We start from the raw sequence: 24,652 nt of genomic DNA on the forward strand, positions 1-24,652 counted from the left end.
AGTGGCCGTCTGCTAAAGAGACGTCTGATTGGCGCAACGGCCGACAGATGGCGGCAGCTGTTGACATACAGCTGAAATGGCCGAAAAAGCGTCTTTCTTATTGGTTTTGTGTCTGTTCGCCGCTTAATTAGTCAAAATAACAAAATCTTGCTCTAAATTGAAATGCCCGCTCCAGATTTTCATAAAAAAAAGATTGTCTGCTCTCGGAGATCAGTGCCCTCTCCCTTACCTGTTGTCGCTTTAGATAGCAGACTGTAGGAGGTGAATTCACGCTATTGATTTCTTTCCTCGGGTAAGCTCATTCTTTGAAATTGGGATACACAAACTGCGCAAGCGTCCGTTGCCTCTGTACAAAGTCTTAGCTCGTTACGTCAAGAAACTGATTGGGGCAGTCCCATCAAAGGGCCAACATCTCTTCGACTCACATTGTATTGTTCTGCTCACAGTGCAAGTTGCACCGGGTTAGAGATTGGCCAGAAAGGACTGATCTCTCGCTGATATTGTAAAGCTGATTGTCGACGAGTCAAAACATAAAGACCAATGCACTACCGTAGAATACCGCATATTCGCCCATACCACAGTAGGCGCCCATACCCAAATTTGTAAGATCTGAGAAAATATGCACAGTACATTGATATGTAAAATTGATAACCAGGCAAGCACTTATCCCCCATTTTTTCGCGATTATCTCTGAATTTGGAGTGGGCGCTTGCCCGGTATTTTACAGTAATTTAAAAGTGTGCACGGCCACTTTGAGCAGGCTGGAATGAATCAAGGGTAACGGTAACCTCGGAAAGTTTGGAGTTCTGGGCATTCTGTGTGTACCACAAGATGGCACTGACTGTTTCTGTTGGGCCGGAGCTGTATATACACAGATTCATGTTTGCAAACAAACCAGTGTGCGCCTAGCGGCCAAGCACATGGGCAATGGGTTGCGGGCAATAAGCGCACCCGAAGATCGCCTTTTGCCCAAATAATGTCCGTATAGGCGCCACAGAACGGGCGCTAAAGCCCGATTCGCACAATGAGATTCTGCTCACTTTCTTCTGTTGTGACGTCACTCAAGCTCCAAAAGAAGCATAAAAAGGAACTGCGTTACTCGATGTCGAAATTAAGAATCGCAAGCGGGATCGGATTGTGCGAATCACGCATAACAAATCTGCGATCGCCACCAGTTACAGTGGTGAATGTCCCCTTGCATTTACTGTTCAGAGCGAGCCAATTTACCGAAACACACATAAAGTTTGCGCATCTATAGAGGACTATAATTACTTTGTATCCCAATTACCGTGTCGACGACGCGAAAACCCTCAACGCGGTGTATGGGCTGTTGTAACTTGAACCTGAAGACAGTCGTTCAAACGTGAAAACGACCGTTTCAATGTGAAGACACACCGAATACACTCCGGGTGGTTCAAACCACTTGACACTTTTCCCGCGTTTGTGTTGGAAGAAAACAAATAATTCTAAAGAAAACGAGCCTCCACGAATTCACCCCAAAGTGCTTCCCGCTCATGCGATCATGTTTGGACAGCGTCTATCCACATTCTTGGGCAGGTTAGACAAAACTGACCTTGACAGCTTTCCCAGCCCTCTCGCTGTAGCCTCAGTCTACACACCTCGCGGAATCTGGAGAAAAAGGCAGAGTTTTACCAAAACAAGATATGAATGCCCGGCCAGCATGGCATTTCTTTCCCCAGACTGGAAATGTGTCTGAAGCGCCACTACCGCGGCATGACTGAGGAGAGTTGATTTGGTGTATGGGCAGAGAAGGGTGCTTCATTGGCCCAAGGCAGGACCAACACGTCGGCAGATAAAGACTGGTTCGGAAATTTTCGCTCAAGTGCGACAAACTGTGTTGCAGCACGGTGCGACCTTGGTTGCCACGGGAACCATCTCATCCTAAGCAGTCTTAAGAGGTCGCAAGTAACATTATTTGCTAGATCCCTCATTCGCTCCAGCCCGGACTCAAGGAATCATTGGAACGGTGTTCCTTCAGTCCCCTCGTGATTGGTAATTTCGACCAATTCGATGCTTACACGCTTTTGAGTGTAATACAGTATTATTTTCAATCAGCGTCCTGTAGATTGCAAAGACCTACCATATCACTTCTAAAATTTCTCGTCGATGTCGGTGTTTTTCACGCTGCACGCAATCCACCCTTCAACCTGGCTGAGCTACAGAGATCTCTTACAATATTATCATTCTCGTACAGCTTCAGAAACGCCGATATTAACTTAGAAACTCTAAAAATGCTCTAAACATCCTGGCTGACTCCGAGCTAAATCCTGGTTTTGGTGGTTGCGAATTCTGGCCTTTTTAAGCAAATTCTGGTGAAACAACAATCAAAAGAATGATAATATTAGTGATGGAAGTGCTGCGCCATTTGCGCCAAATTGCACCCTGAACGAATGTCTGCTACATCTTGTGCCAAAGTGCCATTTTTGCTTAGAATTGTGCCATACCTGCACTAACATAAGCGAAGCAAAACAAAGGTTTTATTATTGTTTGGCCCTAATATTTAGAGAAGTAGGAGGAAAGAAAAATGGTACAAATATGTATTTGAGAGCATCTCTACTCACCTTATAGTTTGTTACATCTTAGGTCATAGTACAGTAATGCTTTGTAGGGACTTCGAGGTATAATAAATAAATAAAATGCAACCACAAACGCATACTAAAAATGCAAGTCATGGCACATTTGCTACACTTGACTTGTTTAGTTGACGAAGGACCACACGCAGGAAGATGGACGAATGCCATGATGTCGTGCTTTGACGCTGGTTGATCTCAGCAGCGGCTGCGCTTTAAATGAAGGCGAAACAAAATATTGAGATTGCTCGTCAACCGCGCTGGTTGGTTGATGCGCTAAGATTGATCGCCAACATATTTCCAATGTCGGCGATGTGAGGAGATAAAAGTAGCGAGAAAACATTGCCAAATTGTAGGATGGCGGCTGCTGTGATAAGTAGAGCCCCGTGCGGATAACAGTGATCATTCGCATTTGCATCCGCAGACTTCATATCTGCATCCGGACTGCATCCGCAATGTTCTTAAATAATTGTATTCGCATCCGATCCACATCCGCAGGCTTTGTATCCAAACCACACCCGCAAAATTCGGAACCGCACCCGACCCTTAATTTGCACATTCATTTTACACCATAAAATCAAGCGTGAATAAAAATGAACAAAAGCGTCTGGATGGTACCCTATGTGCCGTCTGCTTAGTACCTTTGTACAAAAACTTTTCGTGTCAGAATACGGTGAAAGTCATTTTATGGTATTTATAAAATAAGCAATCATCCTTCCGGAGAGACTTCTCATCGCTGGAAAGATGATCGCAGTTATGAGATTGTCTTGTAAGTCCCTGACACTCTGTCTAGAACATGCGCTCAAATGGAAGGGAATTTTTTTTATTTTCCTTTTTGCTTCATAAAACTTACTTCAAGCAAGCACATATTAAAAATTAACGAAGGACAGATTGATAACATTGTGTGATTTTATGTAGGCCAAAAAAAAATTTAAGGGAGGAAAGGTACTCACTCTCCGCAGCAAAGCGTGTGTATGTGGTAAGGCGCGAGTACACCACTGGGAAAATATCGCAATATTCAATAATGGCAACACCTGTCTGTTTCAGTTTTCAACACAAACCCTCAACTTCATGCTCGGAGCCATATACTTAAAAACAACTCGGTGCCAACTGTGGAGAAAAAGAAAATGCACACACACAACGTTTCACTTGTCGAGGTCCTAAAGAAACAGAATATTGTCAACATGGACGGACCTAGGTTGGTTCGCCTCTCTTAAATTAATACCCGCTAATGAGAAGTCTCTCTCCGTTGGTGCACTTAATGCTGGAGTGGCACGCACAAACTGCGCTACAAGAATGAGGTACGAAAACTCGTGCTGGCGCAAGTTCCACCACTCCAGAGGATTGAATTCCGTCTCCTCGATCTACATGTAGGGGAAGAAGCCACTTGCAGGCTTCTACTTTCTTGTGGCTCGTACGTTTTGGGTTTCCTTTGCCCAAAAAAAGTTTTCTACTCTTTCCCTACCAAACAAGAACACGCTTTCCCGGGACGACTGATGCTCCTGCATTCTTTACTTATTCTAGAGACAGCATTTTTGGCAAGATGGAACGTTCTGAGGGGACCTTTAGGGAGAATAAAATCTTTTTTGGCATAAGGGACAATTTTTTCCCCAAACGGCACCTTTTATCTCCGAGAATAGTTTTCTCTTGCAGTACATTCAGTGATGCACTTCATAGTATTACTCACTAATTTACTGCGCAGTCGTTTATGGGCCCCCTCGGCAAAAATGTAGATCCGGACTTGCGGATCTCCAATCCACAGCCCCTGGCATCCGCATCTGATCTGCAGTCCACCAAACCTGATTCATTTTTATCCGCATCCGCGGGTAATCCACGGATATGCTGGGCTCTGGTGGCAAGACAAGACCAGGGTCTTGTACTCCCGGTGTGAGCACTTAGTGATTGTGTCTGCCGCATCACCAGCGCGCACATGTCGAGCTTCACCGCTTTGCATTGGAGTGTTAGGTGCAGCGGCTGACATGGGTTAGTGCATTAAGCTCAGCAGTTATGCTCAATACTATTGCGGGTCTACTTTTTTTTTTAGTTTTGGTAGTAGGTTTATCTCCAATATTTGAATCAATTGTAGTCAATGCTTTTCCCACGCATCTGTCAATGGGAAGAATAACAAACTTTGACTCTGGTTCCAATGCCGCTAGGGAGTGGTGTCACTTGCACGAGTGTAGGTTTTCCTATTTGGGGGTGGTTGTTTTGGCAGTTCATGATATTTAAGTCTGGAGGTTGGTAGATTCATAAAACTTAGGGGACGCATTTTTGTTGTTAGACCAGCTGGCTTTTAAAAGCATTTTACAGAAGTTATGTATACAGGCTAAATAAACTACCTGCTGTAAAAGTGGGAGGGGAGAGAAGCTTCACCCCAACTGAGTGGTTGCACTATGATTCATTTTTTATGAATGTTTTTAGTACCCATAGTAAATGGAACCTTCTCTGATTAGAGCCTTATTTCTAGAAAGAATGCTGCGTGTTCCTTTGGTGCCCTATCCTTATTACAAAAAGTATCAAAGAGGAACCCTCAGTCATTATCAAAGATGAACTCATTTAGCGAGAAGGTCACTTTTTATTTTCAAGTGATTTTCAAGAGAGTTTTTACTAAGAGTGGTTTACAAATTTAAAATCACTTGCTGAGAAGCGCATTACGCATTATGCGCATTTGCGTCCGCATAATTAAACATACAAATGGTAGTAATTCATAGCAGGTGTATACCTAATTTTTTGGGACGCTGAAGCTTCACCGACTTCCTAGATTTAATACTTTGATCCCGAGGAGATCTTGCACGTTCCGCGCTGACCGGTTTAATGCGGAGGGCAAGTTCGTCTGCTTCTTGCGCAGGGGGTAGCGGTGACGTCAGAACGCCGAGCCCTGATTGGCTGATCGCGACCCCCTACCTGAGCGTCGTCTGCTTCTTTGCAACGTCGTCTGCGTCTGTCTTACCTTTCCTGCGACTTTCGGAAGTGCAGAGGCCAGATTCACGAAACGATCTTACGCCAAAAATGTGCGTAAGACAAAACTTAAGAACAAATTCGTATTCACGAAATAAAATTTTCGTAAGTTTTGCGCAGGTTACGACGAAATCCTACGACAGCTCCGAAGCTGTCTGACGCCCTTCTTACGATCAGATCAGCATGGCCGACAACGTCGCGGTAGCGACGACCCACGGACGTTTATTTTTCTACGTCCACTTCTTACGCGTCCCGACTTCAAGCAGCAAGAAAAAAGTAAAAAGTACTTGAAACAGACCACGACGAATGAGAACGCTGGATCCACAAACACCCGGGAAAAACTCCAACGGCCACGATTCCTCCGAACGCGACCAAGCGAGCTCCGTAGTTAGGTCTAGCAAGCACTCCGCGACTCGGCGACCGTCTGCCCACAACCGGCTAGCGTGCTGAATGGGATATGCCCGCCCGACCCTTGTGAACCCTTCCCGTATTATACTTTGATCGCTGACCTCAATTTGAGATTAAGAGGTCAATTTCTTCCTCTCGTTATCTCCTTGTTTCCCGAGGCAACGGTGACTCTCGCCGGTGAAAAAGCGGTGAATCTCCGACACACGCTGGAAAGGTAAAGCAGCCATCGCTTTCACTAGCACACGACGTTAACTGCGCCAACCCGCCGACGCCGTTGAAAAATGAGGGGTCTCGCCGCACACGAAAGGAGGGAAAAAGTATTCGGGAGGGAACTTGCGGACACGCTCACTTTCGGTTCTTAGCAAACAAACTTCGGAACACCTCGCCAGTGAGTCCTTTGACTTCCCTCCTTGATGCGCGTCTGCTAGTTGTTAGACAAAAACAATGTACCGCTCGAGTTATTTCGTCTGCCCTCTCTGAAAGGCGAAGTCAAGCTCGCTCGCTCGTAAAGACCTGCACTTCCGAAAGTCACAGGAAGGGTAAGACAGACGCAGACGATGTTGCGAGCAGACGACGTTGCAAAGGAGCAGACGACACTGAGATAGGGAGTCGTGATCAGCCAATCGGGGCTCGGCATTTTGACGTCACCGCTACTTCCTTTCTCATGCGCAGAAGACGAAAATGAGCCCACTTGCGAGGCGTATAAGCAGGGATTTAGTTGAGACGACTTTGGAAGTCGTCTCAGGAAAGAGCAAAGACGGTTTTGCTCTTTCCTGCCAGTTATTTTGAGGAACTGTTTGTTTACTGGTTTACAAAATTATGAAATGAATCACCTTGAAACTAATAAAGAGACCGGCAGTCACAAAACACATTGGAGCCAGCAGGATACACGGAGTCGCTTTCACTGAAGTGCTTACTACACATGCGAAAGGTTGTCGAATTTTGCTTTCCTATAAAAAAATATTTGTTTCCTAGCCACATCTTCCTTTATGTGTTACAAAATGGTTGGTTGGGCTAGTTGGTTCATTATGCACTAAAAGGACCAGAAGATGGCACTAGATTAAAGACTTTCACCCTGTTCTTTAGTCTGAATTACATGTTTGTCATTCTAATTTAAATTAGTAAAAAAATAAGGGGCCCCAAAGCTCGGGGGCCCCTAACAAATGGGGGCTCACACCACTGCACGTATGCCAAACCCAAATCTCCGTTGTGGGTTGGCGCTCACCTCTAATGCAAAATTGGAGAAATAGCGTGGGGCCGGGTTGCGTCGCCTTCCCGCTCGCTTGGGAGCTGTCATGGTCGCTGCTGTTTTAGCCACGTTCATTGCCAGTGAATGGTACAGCCGGCTTTCGCTTGGCTTTTATCTTGCTCAAGTCACAAAGCATGAGCTGAGTTGGGCCCATTTTAAAGATTGTCTTTTGACTCTGACAACGTCTCTCTACTCAAAGACTCCGGGTCGATTTTCTCGACTCGTTCGGCCGAGCGTTTGTGTCAAGATAGCTTAAAAACAAGTCTTCCAAGTCGCTCTGGCTCAGATCTAAATAAAGCAGCTGCTCGCAGAGTATGTTCACCCGCCTTCTCAGTTTCGACATAGTTGAAGGCCTAAATCTTCGGTGACAGACGGTCGTTGTGGCACACAAACGCAAAAACATTCCGAGAACGGGTGGCAGATTAGAGCGCTATGATTGGATTGTCTTGGCTGAAAACAGCTAACAATATTTATACTGATTTTAGATTGTCTTTTAAGTCAGGTGGATTTGATTTTAGCCTTACTACTATTTGTAAACAAAAAGTACTTGTTAAACGCATATGTCTTACATTTTATAAAATTTTTTTTATTTTTTGAATATTACGTTGGTTAGCCAAATTTGCGCTCCAAGGGGAAACCCTATTGTATAAGCCGGCGGCAGCCTTGTTTGCATTTGGGTTCCTCAATTCCTTAGGGGCATTCAAATGTTGGGGCCCCCCATTCTAAAACACTCTAATTCTAGCTTTCTAGTGAACTTTTGTTAAGACGCTTATTTGGCTAGTGACAGGAAGTAGGGGAATGCGGGCAGAACTGCTTGCAGTGATGTGATTGCTGCGCCAATTGCGCCAAGGGGCTAACCCTGCTACATTTTGCCAAAATATAGGTAATCTGCGCCAAGCCTTCGCCAAAGAACCAGTTTAGGTCGCCTTTCAAAACCAAAACTAAACTGAGTACTGTAATTGAGCAGGCGTGTGTTTTGTGGCGCAAGCGGCCGCCTGACACAAAGTACCATGCATCAATTGTCCCCTCAGTCTGGCATGGTTTTTCTGGCGTTTCGCGCTCCCGTCTTGTGGGTCTCGTCTCTCGTCGCTTTTTTTTTAAATATTTTCAGCGATAGATGCGGATGTGTGCAGACGCTCCGGCACTAGCGTGCCGGGTACCAGCCATGCCGTCATGCTGTGAAACGAAGCCACATTTTTGCGCTGCGGGAGTTACTATGTGAGCTGAAGTAACAGCCGTGGGAAAACTATATTTGGTCACTGCCTTTTAGTCACCGTGGTCGCGTGACGTCGAATGTTGCCGTCCCCACATCACTGCAGATATGGTACTTTCTAAACTCTAACGTAAGGATTGCCGCATGGTCAACATTCCTCTTCTTCTTTAAATTATACCTTACTACAAAAATTCATTTTTAATTCAAAGACTGCTCTGTCAAAGTATTGATTATCTAGATTCCTCTCGGTGGGCCTTCTTTTGAGAGGGACCTTGGTACGTGATAAATCTACCGTGAAAGAAAGTTGGTGAAGGCAAGTGAGCTAAAGCAAAGAAACAATGTCTGCACGTTGAACCCGTATAGCACGCTTGTGTTTGTCTCGAGTTCAGTCGTTGCACAAAGCGCTCCAAGAATGTTTTGAGGCTGGCTCTCAATGTCTTGCATCAATGCACTCAGGTTCTTTATTTTTTGTTTGTTTAGCTTGTACCTTGTTTGCTGGCCTGGCAAGCAAGCGCCACTGGACTGTTTTTGTCGCATGCTCGAAAGTTACATTTTGTGTACAATTTCGGGGATAAGTTAGCAATGGAACTGAAGGGCATGGTTTCGGTTTCGATTGGACAGCCGTTGTCTGCGCTCGCGCGACGAAGCATGCCCAACAGCAAGCCTGCTGAAGTTTGCCTCACATGCATGCGAACATGATTGCGTGACTGAGGCACCAGCGGGGACGCTTGCAGTTCATTGTTTTACGTTTGCTTACTTTTGACGAAAATCTGGCACGTTGGGAACCAGTAAAACGGTGGCAAGCGGTTTTTCGAAATTGCTTGGCTATGCCTACAGCACTGTACACTTATGGGATGTCTGAGCAGTAAAAACAGAAGCAGCGAGTTCCGTCACAACATGTCACATAAGAACACAACACAACACAAAGTGCCCTTCGGTTGTACAGCACTTAAAACAAATATTTTTATTTTCCTAAGAATATCTGCTCTAAAATCCACTTTTGCTGCTCCGAAACACTGTTTTGGCTGCTTAAAAAGCCGCATTTGCTGCTCCAAAACACTGTTTTGGTTGCTCGGGAACGTGCGCCAAAATGGCTTAGGCCAATCACATGACTGTGCTTGCAAATGGATCATATGTTGTGCGGCGGGTTGCCTCGTGCAGAGCGACTTCCTCGGAAGGCGATGTCAATTTGCTCTGTCGTGGACACTTTAAGCCTTTCTGGCGGATGGAAAAGCGTTTCCTGCAATTTCAGGTTACTGACAACAATGATTTTGAGCAACAAGATTGCTGAAGGGTTCTGAAATGTAGCTAATTTAGTGGCTCCAGTTCCATTCATCTTGATTGAAACACATTTGGCTCGTTCGATTTACCCGAAGGAAAGCGCAGGCCCAGATTGTCAATCCTGTCTCCCACTGGGTTCAGTGTTGGACTAACTCTCGCGAGGTTAGAATGAAAATTGACCATTCCCTCGCCGGGCGTTTTAGGCTTTTTGCCCGATCCCCCAAAAGTCATCCCGGCGACATCCCACGCTGCTTGGTGATAGCTACAAAAGTGCAGAGGGGAAGGAGAAGGGGCTTAAAAGGGCGAGGGAAGGAGTTATACTTTTGTTTTTGTTGGTTTCTAGTCAAGATAGCATGAGCTACCATTTGTCATAGAGGGCACAGCTGTTAGTATGCAGCCATCCATTTGGGGCAGGGTACTTCTGGTCTCGTTTTAACGCGGCAGTCTGCACCGAGTGCGTCCGACGTGGGTAAATGGAGCGAGCCGAGTGGAAGTGGACGTCCTGTGCGTGTTTTGGGCCGTCGGTTGTGGTGGGGTGCCTGGCCCGAGCGTGGAAGAAGCGTGCATGGCCGTCTCTCGCAGAAGCGCCTGCAGAAGGAGCTGCTGGCCATGCAGAAGGAGCCACCGCCGGGCGTCAGCATCGACCCCAACAACGTGGGACCCAACCTCACCCAGTGCGTACACACCCATCGCCCCCCCTCCTCGGAGTTAAAGGAAACCCCAAAAATGCTTCTTTTTTTTTTTTTTTTAAGAAATGTTGCATCTAAGCAGAGGAGGATTCCATCAAGTTTTGAACAGCAGATTCAAAACAATAGACCGATCTCACTAACTGGTCAGCGCACGCGTGACGCCGCCATAACTTTAGTTCTCATAAGGCAGACGGCCATGCACGCGAGTGCTCGTGCCTTCTCGTGCTTTACACGCGTAGTGCTCCAGTGAGGCTGTCGCACGTGCAAAAAGACTAAAGTTTCCTCGATGCATTGCGGCAGCGGGGGCGTAGTCAAACTGGCTGGTGAGATCGGTCTATTAACGTTCGTAGCAAGCACGCAGTCGGAGGACAGTAAATTTCATTCGCCGATTGTCCGCACAAAAAATGAGTATGTAAAGTCATTAAGTTTAGGAGCACACTGTCGGATACTTTTCGGGTGGTTCTGTCTCGCCGAGGACCGGGGAGGTGGCAAGACGTTTGGGTCCTTCCCCAAACCGGATTCATTATCGATGATTTTATAAAAGAAACTTAACCTCGCAGACTTCCGTCTATAGCCAGTAACAGGTCAAGAAGGAAGTGGAAGCTCCTCCCACCCCTTTCCACTTCAGCGGAGCGGACGGTGGAGTGGAGGTCGCCTCCACTCGGGCATTCGCTGCGCTGAAATGGAAAGGGGTGGGAGGAGCTTCCACTTCCTTCTTGACCTGTCACCGGCTATAGCCTCGAGCGATTCCAGGGCACATTTGGGTATCATGGTGGAGAGAAGAGACTAAAACCCGAAAAATCTTGATACCATGGTAGTATGACCGAAAACGGGGGGGAGGGGAGGGAGGGACGCGCTTGGGGGGGGGGTCGCACCCCCAGTGGCTAAGTAGAGATTTGAGCCCGTGACAGAAATTATTTGTTAGTGTTTTTGACGCGGCATTTGGCTGGGGCTTGTGTTCAGTCGGTGAAGCCGCAGTTTGTCCAGTTAAGGCTATGCCCAGACTTGCTTCCGGCCGTATCCAACATTGTCAGCACTTATCGTATATCTCGTCTTTTTAAAGCGATTAGCTTTCTTGGGATCTTTTGGGCCACTTCGAGGCATGTTTCTGTGTTTCATATTTCCCACTGAATTTAGCGGGGAAAATGACGTCGCGCGACTCGATGTCGCCTGACATACCGTTTCCCCGCTAGATTTAGTGGGAAAATTGATATCTTGCGACCTGAACGCCAATTCAGTTTCCCCTCTAAATTTAGCGGAAAAAATGACACCGCGTGGCTCGACATAAATTGACCTACTCACAAAGTGAGTGTACCTGCTAAATTTATCGGGAAAATTGATGCGTGACTGGCCGGGGCTCTTTGTTATGTGTGCAGCTAATCCCTTAATTAGGCAACAACGTAGTTGGCCCTGCTAAATTTATCGGGAAAATTGATGCGTGACTGGCCGGGGCTCTTTGTTATGTGTGCAGCTAATCCCTTAATTAGGCAACAACGTAGTTGGCCCTGCTTGAGTTTTTGATGATTATTTTTTTAGCGTCGGTAGTAGGGAGCGTCAGTATCAATAAAAACCTATATAACGGCACAATGTGTTTTGACGTCAGGCTGTCCTTCATTCACAGTTGGCTGGCAAATCCCCAGCAACGCTCGTTACTGGAAAAAGGTTCATTGAGACCCAGCTAAGTGCCGACGCGGCATTCTATGCGCCACGCTCAATCGAGGAAGATGACGTAAAGAATATGGGCCTTGCTGGACCTTAGCGCACAACAGTCGCACCTCCGGTGATGCGATTGCTGCGCCATTTGCGCAAGCTGCGCCGAAGCACTTACCCGCTACATCCTGCTGCATTTAGCCCAAATGTGAGGAATTTGCGCCAACGTTGCGCCGAAACCTATTTTCGCTTTATTAATACCGAAAATATACTAAATGAAGCCCCGCCCATGGCCGAATTGTTACGGTAGGTCCGTGCAAATTTCCAGAACTTTTGGTTATCGCCTTAAATTAGGTTATATTGGATTTGATCTGTGTGTCAAACATTGAGAGTGCTCTGAAGTTTAGCAATATACTCGCGCTCGCTGTCTGTTCTGGAGAGCTAGCATCTTTGAGTGCGCTCTGCTCTGCGCTGTGGTGTGGAGCAGTGCGACCACGTAGTAGGCGTTGCATATCTCGGTTCAACGCACGCTAAAAGGAAAGCACCCCTCCAGACCGGGACAATATGTAGGGTTTCGGAATAAAACTACGGCTAGTATATATGAGAGACTGCGATATTCTGTCTATACATTTTTCACATTTGAGACTCGTCGAGGACACTCGAGTATTGCGAGAAAACTTTTATGGACTGCTTTATTTCTTAAGTCAACTCTCCTTTAGGGTGATTCCACGTCAGTTCATGCAATGATGGTCCGGGTCATAATTTTGATATTTTTGTTAAAAATATATATGAAAGCCATGTTCTCGGGATGAACATTAAGCTATATTTGAACGCCGTAACAAATTTTTTCGCTGAGATATAAAGTAGAGAAGCTCGTGGCGTGGAAATCGAGGAGATTTCACTATGCTACTTTGCGCAGTCGTCATTTTTTCATCAAAGCTTTCACGTCACCATAACTTTTTTAATAAATTTCACAAGAGATATACAACACATACCCAAAAAAGTAAAAATATTAATAACATATTTCTATGCAAACAAAAAAGTCAAACATGGCATAAAAACACGTTTTAGAGACATTCACAATTTTTTTGCAAATAAACCATTTGTCATAATACTTCACAAAACATATCAAAATGCGCGCCTATAAATATTCTTTACGAATGTATAGAGATAATATGCCTACCCTTAATTGTCTTCTTGTTATTAATGCGGAAATGCAGCTGATTTCTCGAAATGTGGCAAGATTGAGCGTCAATATTTCAAAAACTCCATCTTTTATTTTTTTTAACTTTCCTTGGCACTTTGCAGTGACTTGAACTAACTTGTGATGGCAAAACATTGAGTAACATATGACCTCCAAACGGGAAAAGCTACGACACACCTTCACTCGGAGCGAGCCGACGTCTTCGTCATAGCGGCTTTGCCGCACAGCACCAAATATTTTGAGCGTTAGTTATGGCATGTATTTTATATTTTTCAAATTCTTTTTTTTCAGAAGGCGTTAGTATAACTGACACGAAATGGTACCTTAGGCTGGAATACCATTACTTGCAATTCACAAAAACAAAACGGCCCCACTCTGCAAATTCGCTAACTATGCATACCTAAGCTTAAAACTCTCAGTTGCGCAAGTGGCCATGTATACATCCGGCCTCTCGGCCTATGATGACTTCCACAGATGAGATGCCTGGATTCCTCTGACAGGTTTTACGGTGGCCCTCTCTACTTGCTGCATTGCACGAAACTCTCGAACACGTTCCGCAGACAGGTGTAACATGCAGACATTTGTTACTTTTTCACGCAGCACTTCCACAAAGTCTTTAGCGGTGACAATCGTTGAGTTGAGCGAAGATCTCAAGTTGGTGTGCGTTGTGTGGTGTTTAAGAACACCACCTACTCCATCACAAGCGCTTTTTCCGTGTCCAGTGGCTGAAAAGGTCCATCTTGCCAAAGAGTATGGCTTCTGAGATAATTCGTGCAATTGGACGCGATTCTTGAATTATTTCAGAAAAGAGCGGGTAATGTTCATCAACATACTCTTCTATGGCTTTTGTGGCTAGAAGAGCGTGAGCTGTGTCATGTGTCGTGACATCGCTGACAACGGCAAGGCTTTCTGTGCCTTGCGTGGACGTAACCACATATGTGAAGAGAGACACTTGAGTTTTTTTCCAATGAAAACTCTGCACTTCGGTTGGAAAGAGTACTGTCCATTTTTCCGCAAAATCGAAGTGGAACATCACTGCCTTGGGTGGTAAGGCGGTTCTTCTGTCACGTATCAGGCTTCGTTGAAGGTCACGGATGTAAGAATGCCTCATATACTTTTCGCTCCATGACTCCAGTTCCTTTAGGAAGGCGGAAGTGTCCATAACCTTTTTGACGAGTTCGCCGGCGTCCCATAACGCGTAACAGATCTCTTCGTCTTCGTCGAGATGGAGCGACTACAGCGAGATGCTCTGCATTTTTAGGCACTTTTCGCAACGGCGCAGGAAGCAATCGTTTCATGGAGCGCTGCAGAGGTGGATGCGCTTGAAGTCGTCTTCAGTAAATGTCTCCTGTGAGGCATTTGTTATTGCCGTTAAAAGCAACTGAAAATTGACGCAATATATGCAAGCGCACACCTCATGCTCGGGACTCTTTTTTACCCATTTCGGTCGTAGGGAATAGAACATAGAGATGCCTAGTTCTCCATGGGGATGGTCCTTCCTAAACAGCTGGTAAACTCCCTTAATAGAGCGGGTCATAAACCTTTTTACGACTTTGGTCTTGTTGTCGTTGATCATGGCTTTGACGACGTCCTTTTTGTTGGGGCTTTGAATAGAGCATGCGAGGTCGTCGTGTGTGTAGTACTCAAGTGCGACTCTCACGTTTTCGGCATTCGCCTTTTTCCCCATGTAGGGCTCAGGGGTTGCCCATACACCACCTTTACGCTTCAGTTTTCTTGTTTGATCAATCATGTAGGCAGTCGCTTCTGGCACCAGACGCAATATTTCTTTCTTTGAGATGCTTGGTGGCAGAAGCGTGTACAATCGCTTGCGTTCCTGGTGGGAACTGCATGCCTTCAGCGCTTTGCGGAACGCGTCAAACCACTCCGCCCAGTGCTCACAACTGTCTTCGCCGGTTTTCATGCCATAAATGCCTGACAGCTTTCTTCTAATCGAAGAACTCACTTGAGCTTGTTTTTTCTTCAAATATGCTTCGCGCTTTTTTTTTAATGGTTTCACGTGGTTTCAATGGAGTTACCGACGGACTAGCAGCACACAATTCTTGACTCACTTCAGCCAGAACTTCATCAGAGTCCCGGAAAGAAGAGTCTGATGTACTCACGTTGTGAGGAGAAGCAATCTCATTCTGGAGGTATTTGTAGCAATGTTGGCATAAAAGGTCAGATTCGTTCACTGTCCGTGGAGCCAGTAGCTTTTCCAACCGCACTTTGATGAGTCTCCCTACCGAGACGAGGTGCTTATCGCTATACACTTTCTCCTTGTGTCTCCGTAGATAGTCCACACAGGAAAATCGCGCGGTGCTGAATCGTTGGGCCATGGCTGTTCGATTTGACACTAGACTCTTACTCGCTTCATAAATGACAGAACTTCAAACGTCCTCGCAAACGCCTATTTGAGAGGTTCTGAATTCCTCTCTCCCGGCTCCGAATATCCGGTCAGAGTTCGGAAAGAAAATGTCCTTGTGGTTATCAACTTCTGTCTTCCATTGTAGATATAATCGGTGTGTCGCGCATTGTTAAGCTGGTGTTGTTTGTTTTCAGTACCACTTATTGAGCACCAAAGACACCGAGTCTCCTGTAAGCATAGCGATAGACAGCCGTCTTTTTTTTTTTTTTACCTTCTAAAAGTTTTTTATATTGTAATGTTTTTGGGGTTTTCGGTGTTGGAGTGTAGTTGTGTGTGTGTGTGTGTGTGTGTGTGTGTGTGTGTGTGTGTGTGTGTGTGTGTCTGTGTGTGTGTGTGGGGGGGGGGGGGGGGGGGGATGTTTCCTGACCAACTGACATGCATATTTTCCCTTACAACTACTCTCGCCTTATTTTTCCGTAACTGACTCTTCACAGCTTTGGGTTTCAAGGCAATGTGATGTGCTTACGATTACTAACTACCGCAAACAGTGGCGTTCACAGGCGTTCCTTGCTCGTGTTAAGGGGCGGGAAGAAGAGGGCAGGGCGAGGGAAGGGGGGGGGGGGGGCGGGGGTATAGTCACACAACGATAAAGCAATGCTCGGAACAGCACGACTTTCCGCTCTCTACGACAGAGTCTTGCTTTCCAGCTTTTGACGCTTCCATGAAGGGGACTTTATGCGGCAAAGCCGCTATAACAAGACGACGGCTCGCTCCGAGTGAAAGTTTGTCGCAGCTTTTCCCGTTCGGAGTTCATATGTTACTCAATGTTTTGGCATCACAGGTTAGTTCATGTCACTGCAAACTGCCAAGGGGAGTTTAAAAAAAATAAAAGATGGAGTTTTTTAAATATCGACGTCCAATCTTGACACATTTTGTGAAATCAGCCGCATTTCCGCGTTAATAACAAGAAGACAATTAAGGGTGGGCATATTATCTTTATATATTCGTAAAGATAATTCCAAGGCGCACATTTTGATATGTTTTGTGTAGTATTATAGAAGATAGTTTATTTGCAAAAACATTGTGAATATGTCTTTAAAACATGTTTTTATACCATGTTTGACTTTTTTGCTTGCGTAGAAATATGTTATTGATATTTTTACTTTTTTGGGTATGTGTTGTATATCTCCTGTGAAATTTATTAAAAAAGTTATGGTAATGTGAAAGCTTTGATGAGAAAATGACGACTTTGCAAAGTAGCATAGTGAAATCTTCTCAATTTCTACGACTCGAGCTTCTCTATTTTATATCTCAGCGAAAAAAAACGTTACAGCGTTCATATATAGCGGAATGTTCCTCCCAAGAACATGGCTTTCATATATATTTTTAACAAAAATATCAAAATTATGACCCGGACCACCATTGCATGAACTGACGTGGAATCACCCTTTAGTTATTACCTTTATGTGGGTTCCATCCGTTCGATGGCACAGTGACTACGGTAAATTAAAACGGAATTGGTTGGAGCAGTAAATGCGTGTTTGGGAATAAGGTGAACAAGTTCAGCAAGATAGTTTTTTTTTTGTTTTTTTTTAAGAAAGCATATTGTTCACATTCCTGTCTTGTTACCGTTCCTCGTGCTTCTACTCGCAGTTAAGCCGCTAGCCAGGGAATTAAACCTGCCACGCTGTTGCCCAGAAGCAGGAAGGCAGTTTATATAAACGCATAAATCTTAACACAATATTCGACTTAGCATGAATGAGAATGACACGTGTGCCTATGCGCTGAACGGTGCTGCAAAATGGCTCTGGCCAATCGCATCACTGCACCTGCTATAGTTCGATCGTCAGTAAATGAGGTGGGAAGCAACCCCCGCGCTGCAATTTTCTTTGGGTAAACTTCCATGGCTGTGGAAGACTACCGTATTTATTCGGACACGGATAGAAGTATTCTTGTCTCGGGAACTCTCTTCAAACGATGGGATCTCTGATCGTAACCTGAGCCCATGGAGCTAACCGGTCGGCTGCTGCTCTTTGTACGCCAGTTCAAAGCTGGGAAAAGCGTGTCGCACGGGGTGCACAATGACAAACTCTGCGCGAAACGAAGGGGCTGGGGATGGCCGACCACTGCAGGAGCACTCCCACATCGGAGAAAAGAATGGAAAGATAAATGAGCTGTTGCGGAAACTCTTCCGAGCCTAGTTGAATTTGGACGCCACGGTCGGCGAGGCGAGTGAGGTAAACTGGAAATTAATACTCGTATCCCTACGGGTGTTGAATGGGACCGGCGCTCGTGTTCGTATTAACCTAGAATTTATCGGCTAGGTTCCGCTACATGTTGGCGAGGTGTGCTCTTGCCTCACTGGCCTTGTCTCGACAACTTTTCAGTTCTTCTAGTCAATGCTCGCAAGTGCATTGCCACGATCAGTCGGGAGCTCGCGTAATTTCATTCTTCCGCGCTTGGCGCCACTCGGTGCCACTCAGTGCCACTGTTTTCCCACAGCTCAGTTGCTAGCGTAGGGAGAAGCACTCGTCACGGGCCAGTGGGCACGCTCGGATGTTTTGAGGCAAAGGAATTCCGCCATGTTTGTGTGTGTGCGCTGACTCTGTCTCGCGGCTGGACGCAAAAAATAAAAGTGCAGCTATTGTACTGTCAAGCAGAGAACACTGTTGTGTTTGAACGTGCCACGGTGCTTTCCTTGCACCGACGCGACATTGACGCGCACCACCTGCCCATTTAGTCGTGGAAAATGATTTCCTTTCCCATTTTTTGAAAAGCCAGGGTCGTAAAAGTTGCTTTAAAAACGTACCCACACTGCGGTTCCAGTTAGCCGCCCTAGACTCTATTTTACGGTCTAGGACTATGTAAGCTGAAACATCCGGGCGATAACTGAGAAACATCTTGTCTTGGGACACAGTCACTAGCCTATCTTGGTTGTCGCTTGGTAGTTTCAGCTTATGTCCTTTTAGACTATACCTGACGTACATATTTAAATACTGTTTCGGAGTTTACCTAACGATGCAGTTAAAAAATATTTTTCTCCTTAACTATTATTTTTATATTTTTCCTCTTAGCATCTTTTTTATCTAACGATGTGCTTTAAGGATAGTAAAAAAAAGTAGATGCGCAGAGTTTTTTTGTTTTTTTTAATACGAGGCAGAACACAATGCGAACATGCTTATAGTTCCTTAAAGATCAACAAATAGCAGCACATCCTGAGATGGCATTTAGACAGGAACTTTTGAATGTGTGACCGCTGCCATACATGGCAGCGGTCACACATTACTGCTTTGACGGCAAGACCGTCAAAGCAGTAATGTGCTACGTTATATCGACCCTTATACGTCCCTTAGATGGTATCAATTCTTATGTCTTTTAGATGTTATCAGTTCTTATATGTCCCTTAGATGTCATATCAGCAACATATTGATTGTCACCCTCTACCTTGCTTGGAATGAAACACTCATATTGTGGAGGCACAAGCCCTTTTTCAGTCTGCTGAGGATCACAGGAAGGTGCCTCGAGGGAATAAAACTGTTGTAATTACGGGTTACTAGAAATTGTGTGTCAACTACACTGGCTGGGAAATAAGAGTAGCTAGACTGAGGTTGACGGGCGCGCGTTAGGGGGAGGCATGGAGTGAAGACTAGCTGGGCCTGGTGGCTGACAGCTGCCCGACTGATTTGTGCAGGTGGGTGGTGGACATGGACGGGGCAACAGGCACTCTGTACGAGGGAGAGAAGTTCCAGCTCCTGTTCAAGTTTAGCTCCAAGTACCCCTTCGATTCACCCGAGGTGAGACTGCGGCGCCGGGCGGCCATCGTTTGGAAGGCCGACTCGGACGTCTGCATTCGCCCGCTCAGGCCCGGAGCCCCATTTATGACAGCACCTTTAGCCGCAGTTCTGTCATCCTTTACCGCAGTTACACCTCACCACCGTCACCACACTGTTCTTTCGGACAGCGGTTTCAGAAGTGATGAGTGCGCAGCTATGATTGGCACTCAAGATGTGCAAGCATACGTAGTCCCATAGCTTCGACCGCGTAGCCGCAGAAAGTTGTCCGAGATTATATAGTGGTAGCTGTGGTGAAGCGTAACTGCACTTAGGTGTCGCATAACTGTGGTTAAACGGGTACTCCAGCACTTCCTTCGTGGTCCCCAAATTGCCTCTAAATTAACCAAATGGACCAACAAACATTGCTGAACCCCAAATATTAGACCAAAATAGGTTTTTTTGCAAAAATTTCGCTCAGTGTTTTTTTAAACAAAGTCTCTCTACTGACAACAGTAGAAATGTGACTCAGGCAAGAAGGCGTCGGAATACACCGAATGATGGAGTACAGTTGACGTGGCTGGTCGTCATTTGAGAGCAGACTTTGAGCTACCACTTCAAAAGAGCCGACCGACTAATATAGAGTGCAGGGGTGTGCCGCTTTTTGATGCCACTTCTAGCGATGCTGAATTTTGGTGAAGGTCATTTTTGTGACATATTGAAAGTATCGAAAATTTACTTTGGAGAAGAAAAAAAAAAGGAATGAATGAAAGATGATGTAGTCTTAAAAGATTGTAGCAGATAGTAAGGTTGAACTGCGTGTGCGGCGCAAAAGACGCTTACATTAAAAGCTTTGATTGCAATGATGGGCCACCGCATTCTTGGTGTGCCAGAGTGGGTCATAAGTTCTCTAACCCAACGTCTCCTGGTTGCCAGACTCTCGGTAAGTTTGAAGGAATGCTCTCCCTGTTTAGGGACGAGACACTGGCGCCACCTTACAGCACATCCGACCTGAATATAACTAAACTGAGGTGTTTTGATTTTATGAATTGACTTAGAACGCTTCTTTTTTATGCCCCTGGCTGTTGGTAGACTGTTTGTTCTTTGAAACAAGATTAAATTTTCATGCACGTTGCTTTATCTAAATGTAATGTTTCCCTGCCAAAGCATTCAGGAGCTCATGGGCGAACTCGTGCAGTTTTCAGTAGGCTGCATGTGCATTTCGATTTACCACATTTGCACGTCATCAACCGCACATTGAATTCTAAGCATAGTTTCCCGTATTTCTCGGTAAAATCGAGACTGACGGGAGCATACGTTGGCAGAACCTTTGGAAAATGTCTCTGCCGCATGTAATGAACCTGCGTACGTGCTTGAAGGTTCAGATTTTTATTCCTCCAAGTCTGCTTCACACAATAGGAAAGTCGTGGCTGATGAGCTGACAAATATAATCGTGTTATCTCTTGATGTGCTGCTAAATCTACGACCAGCCCTTTGATGTCCTGCCCTTGAATCGTTGAAAGCTTCCAACGAATGTTTGTGGGAAAATGGAGGCCACACCGTAGAACGACAGCCGTCCCACCGACAATGTTTCTCGCAGAAGGGTCAAGTGCACCCTTTTTGTTCTCTTTGCACTCAAGCGTCACCAGGTTTCGACAACAAAACACATCAGTGAACCTGTGGCACCACGGATGTTTTCGTCACTGAACAGAAAGCAGTATGCGCCATGCTAGCGGGACGGGGCCACAAGCCACACGACGGGCATTGCGCTATATCCGAGCATAAACATAATTTCCAGCCATTAGTCGGACATCCTATCCCAAAGCGCGGGTCGTTGGAGACAACACTGGGTGGCATCCTTCCTCGTGGTTGCCAGTTGTTTGTGCGCTGCGGCCGGGGTTTTAATTGGTCTCGCCCTGGGACTCGGGTGCCAGCATTGCAGGAGGTGCCTTAGTATGTGCAGGCACGCTGAGAGAACCTTGGCTCACATTGTCTCGCTTGTGAGCCAAGAGCACTTGGATAGAATTTTAGTCTGGGATCCCTATTGCCATCGTGCTAATTGTAACCATCTTGGTGGCGGACAAAGGAAGAACTTGGGCGTGCGCCGGAGCGAATAATGCCGAGCCTGTGCATTCTAGAGCTTGGCATAATGCAACGCGCGAATTACGCGTTTCCGATTCTCTTCCGGTCATTTGCTTTGCACACTCGGCCCACAAGCCACTCAATGGGGCGAGTTTTATGGAGTACTCCGGTCAGTTCGGAGTTTGTACGGAAGTAGGGGTTTTTTCGACACCGTCGAAACTTTAATGAATCGAGAAAGAACCGTAGGTATTCCCGTCTACCGTCAACGTACAAAAGTGACGGTGGCCGATGAAATACTACTCGGGTGCAGTTTATTATTCCTCGAATGTGCTACTCTGGCGCGCCGACGGTGGGCGTACCAAAGGTAGACGGACGTGGGATCCAGTGGACGGGCGGGGGCAGAATTTCTCAAAGGGGCCTTTCCGCCAGGTGACTTTCCTGGGGCCCAACATCCCGGTGCACCCACACATCTACAGCAACGGCCACATCTGCCTGTCCATCCTGACGGACGACTGGTCCCCCGCCCTGTCGGTGCAGTCCGTCTGCCTCAGCATTGTGTCCATGCTGTCCAGCTGCAAGGAGAAGGTCAGACGCCACCCAGACACCTCTACGACCTGCCTTAGCGTATCACATCCAAAGGGGTCTCGAAGCGGTGACGGATTACGCTCTCCGGGGTTCGCATTCTGGGCGGTCGGTCGTCCGGCAGAAAGAGCGAGCCTTGCTGTCGTCGCGGCCTCCTGGTTGCCCAAGCTTGGGTAGTGTGCCCAAATGCAGCCCATGGCAGAACAGCTCTGGGATGCGGCCGACACCGTACCGCCGTCAAGACTGCGGCAGGCAGTCGTTCGGGAATCGAGGGACCACGTTAGAGAAACACATCAGTCCGAGATGTGTTGTGCGCGCCCTAGTTTCCGTCGGCGTAGTCCACCTTTTTCCAAATGTGGGGACGTTCCGCATGGAGTGGGTAGAAGACGGGCTTGTCCAACCTATTTGAGTATACTCGTAGCCAGGATTTCTAGTCTCAAATCTTCGGGATGAGCAGATCTGGTTTGCATTACCGAGTCGTCATCCCCCGAGCCGTGCGTACCCTACATTGCTACGGCGTGAGTCCACGTCACTCGCCCTGCGAGAAATGGTAGCCGACATTGAAAATTAACCATAGCTAGTATTTAGTGACGAAAATTAAAATGAACCATAAGTAGTATTTAGTGACGAAAATTAAATTATAAATCGTTCGATTAAAAAATATAGACTCACGAAGTGACGATGCCTGGATTGTTTTTGCTTCGTTCCTTCCACGCAATCAAATTCCTTTCTCCTTTTCTTCTCATCAATATACCACAATATCCTGAGACGTGCCCCACCCCTGAGAGGTAAGCCACCCTTATTTTTGGCAGGATTTGCTATTTTTTCAATAACACCAAAAGATAGCCCACTTCCAGCCATTGCAGGGCCCTGGCCAATGGTGACCTCGGCAGCAATGGCGTTACTTGGCCACGACGGGAGATAAACCAACATTACTGACTGGAAAGGACAGTAGTCTTTGGTTCATTGGCCCTCCCTGCAATCGCAATCCTTTTCAGGTCACAAAATCTAAAATAAGCATTTCTTAAACTTTCTTCAGTCGCACATCGAAAGTTAGCCCACTTGATGTTTTCACCCTTTAGGAGGGCCATCTCGGGATATCGTGGTACTTGCGTGTTGCGTCATGTTAACATTTGAGGAGGCTGAACGGCTCGGTTGAAAACGAATTTCCCCACGCCAAACAAGAAAGCTCTTTCCCGCAGAAAGGGCTAGGTAAACGAGGCGCATGCACGACGTTCAAGATGGCAGATCCGTTTTGGTTGCTTGCAATCTCAAGCCCGGGAGCATCGAGCGTTGTGCGCTTGTGCACTGCACATTTCGGAAAAAGGTGAATTACCGCTATCAATGCTGGATGCTGGGCTAGTTGGTCTTGGGTTGCCAAAGGCGTGGTAGCGGTTTTTAGACCAGGACAAAAGAAAGAAAGCTCGTGTTTGTCTTCTCTTTCCTTCTCTTGTCCTCGTCTAAAAAGCGCTACCATGCCTTTGGCAACCCAAGAATTACCGCTGCTGGAGTAGAGTGCTAGTGGGCTCGCGAGTGAAACACCTCTTTATGGTGTCTCTGGTAGCAAACCTCCTGATGCCTGCTCGGTGCTTTCGCCGCCTCTAAGCAACGAGGTGGCCACTCACTCCGAAAGAGGTCTATTTGAGCCCGAAAAAGTCGGGCATTCAATCGACAGCTGCCAAAGCTGGAAGAGTCTGGGTAAAGTTTGCGAGCTTACCTGCAGAATCCCCTAGAGGCCACCGGTCCCCCGGTGGTACTCTGACTGCTGGCAATGAGTGGGAGGGTGGAGATGCCATTTTGACTCCAGTAATAGACGCACTGTCCAAGAACGAGGCCTACGTGTCTGCTTTCCCGCGAGGCACACGTACGGTCAATTATCGCATTCTACATCAAAAACGTAGCGGATAGCGAACCGAGAAAATAATGATCCGCACAAGCGGCATTCTCGCTCGAGGACGTTGTCTCTGTCCCATATGTCGCCAGGTTCCTTTTGGGGATAGCGACGATTGGCTATCATCACGCGTGCCCTGCGGAAAAGCGGACTCTCGGGCTCTATCTGCAAACGGCGATGTCGAGTAAAGAGAGTGTCTGACGTGTGGATGGATGCTCGTAAAGTGGGTCAAAATTTAGTTGCATTCACCTTTGTCACGCACCTCGCACGTTTCGTTTTCCCCGCAGCTTTGCAGAAATATTCATCCTACTAAATGTGTCTCCTAAAACTTGCGTCCGTGGGAAACCGTTTGCATCCTATCGTTTCATTGTGGATAGTCTACGCACCCTAGGACTATCCGCGAAGCTCCATTTGGGACTACTCGTGCTCACCAATCTCTCGTTGCGAGCTACCGAGCATCTGCCCTTAACCTCGTGGTCAGGTTTCTGACCTTTCCGAAAATGTCCGAGCTTTTAGTGACAAGATTTAGGCAGTGTCGGTAATTATAAATAGTTTCGCGGGTGACTCAGCAACGCCACAAAATGCATATTTACCTCATTTGTCCAGCGAAAGGTCTCGGAGGTTACATTAAAACCTAGATTTATGGTAGTTTTGTATGCAGCAGCGTGTGCTGGGCTTTGCTTTTGTAACTCGTATTACGCAATTGTTTGTGCACCGTA

The 24,652-nt window shown here is 46.4% G+C and overlaps 1 protein-coding gene across 6 annotated transcripts in view; it reads left to right on the forward strand.

The window, feature by feature from the left end:
* LOC8031048 (ubiquitin-conjugating enzyme E2 W) overlaps positions 1 to 24,652 on the forward strand; it is a 36,012-nt gene that overhangs the window by 948 nt on the left and 10,412 nt on the right. For 2 of the 6 annotated variants that reach the window (XM_029966384.3, XM_029966381.4), the window contains 3 exons: positions 10,283 to 10,374; positions 19,300 to 19,402; positions 21,890 to 22,045. In XM_029966384.3, coding sequence (XP_029822244.1) covers positions 10,283 to 10,374; positions 19,300 to 19,402; positions 21,890 to 22,045 — 351 coding nt within the window. Of the gene's footprint in view, positions 1 to 231; positions 293 to 10,282; positions 10,375 to 19,299; positions 19,403 to 21,889; positions 22,046 to 24,652 lie in introns of those variants that run through there. The other 4 variants (XM_029966382.4, XM_029966385.4, XM_029966386.4 and 1 more) reach the window with 3 other exon arrangements.

The sequence above is a fragment of the Ixodes scapularis genome, unplaced genomic scaffold (assembly GCF_016920785.2).
Source record: "Ixodes scapularis isolate PalLabHiFi unplaced genomic scaffold, ASM1692078v2 PGA_scaffold8__174_contigs__length_109621045, whole genome shotgun sequence".
Classification (NCBI taxonomy): Eukaryota; Metazoa; Arthropoda; class Arachnida; order Ixodida; family Ixodidae; genus Ixodes; species Ixodes scapularis.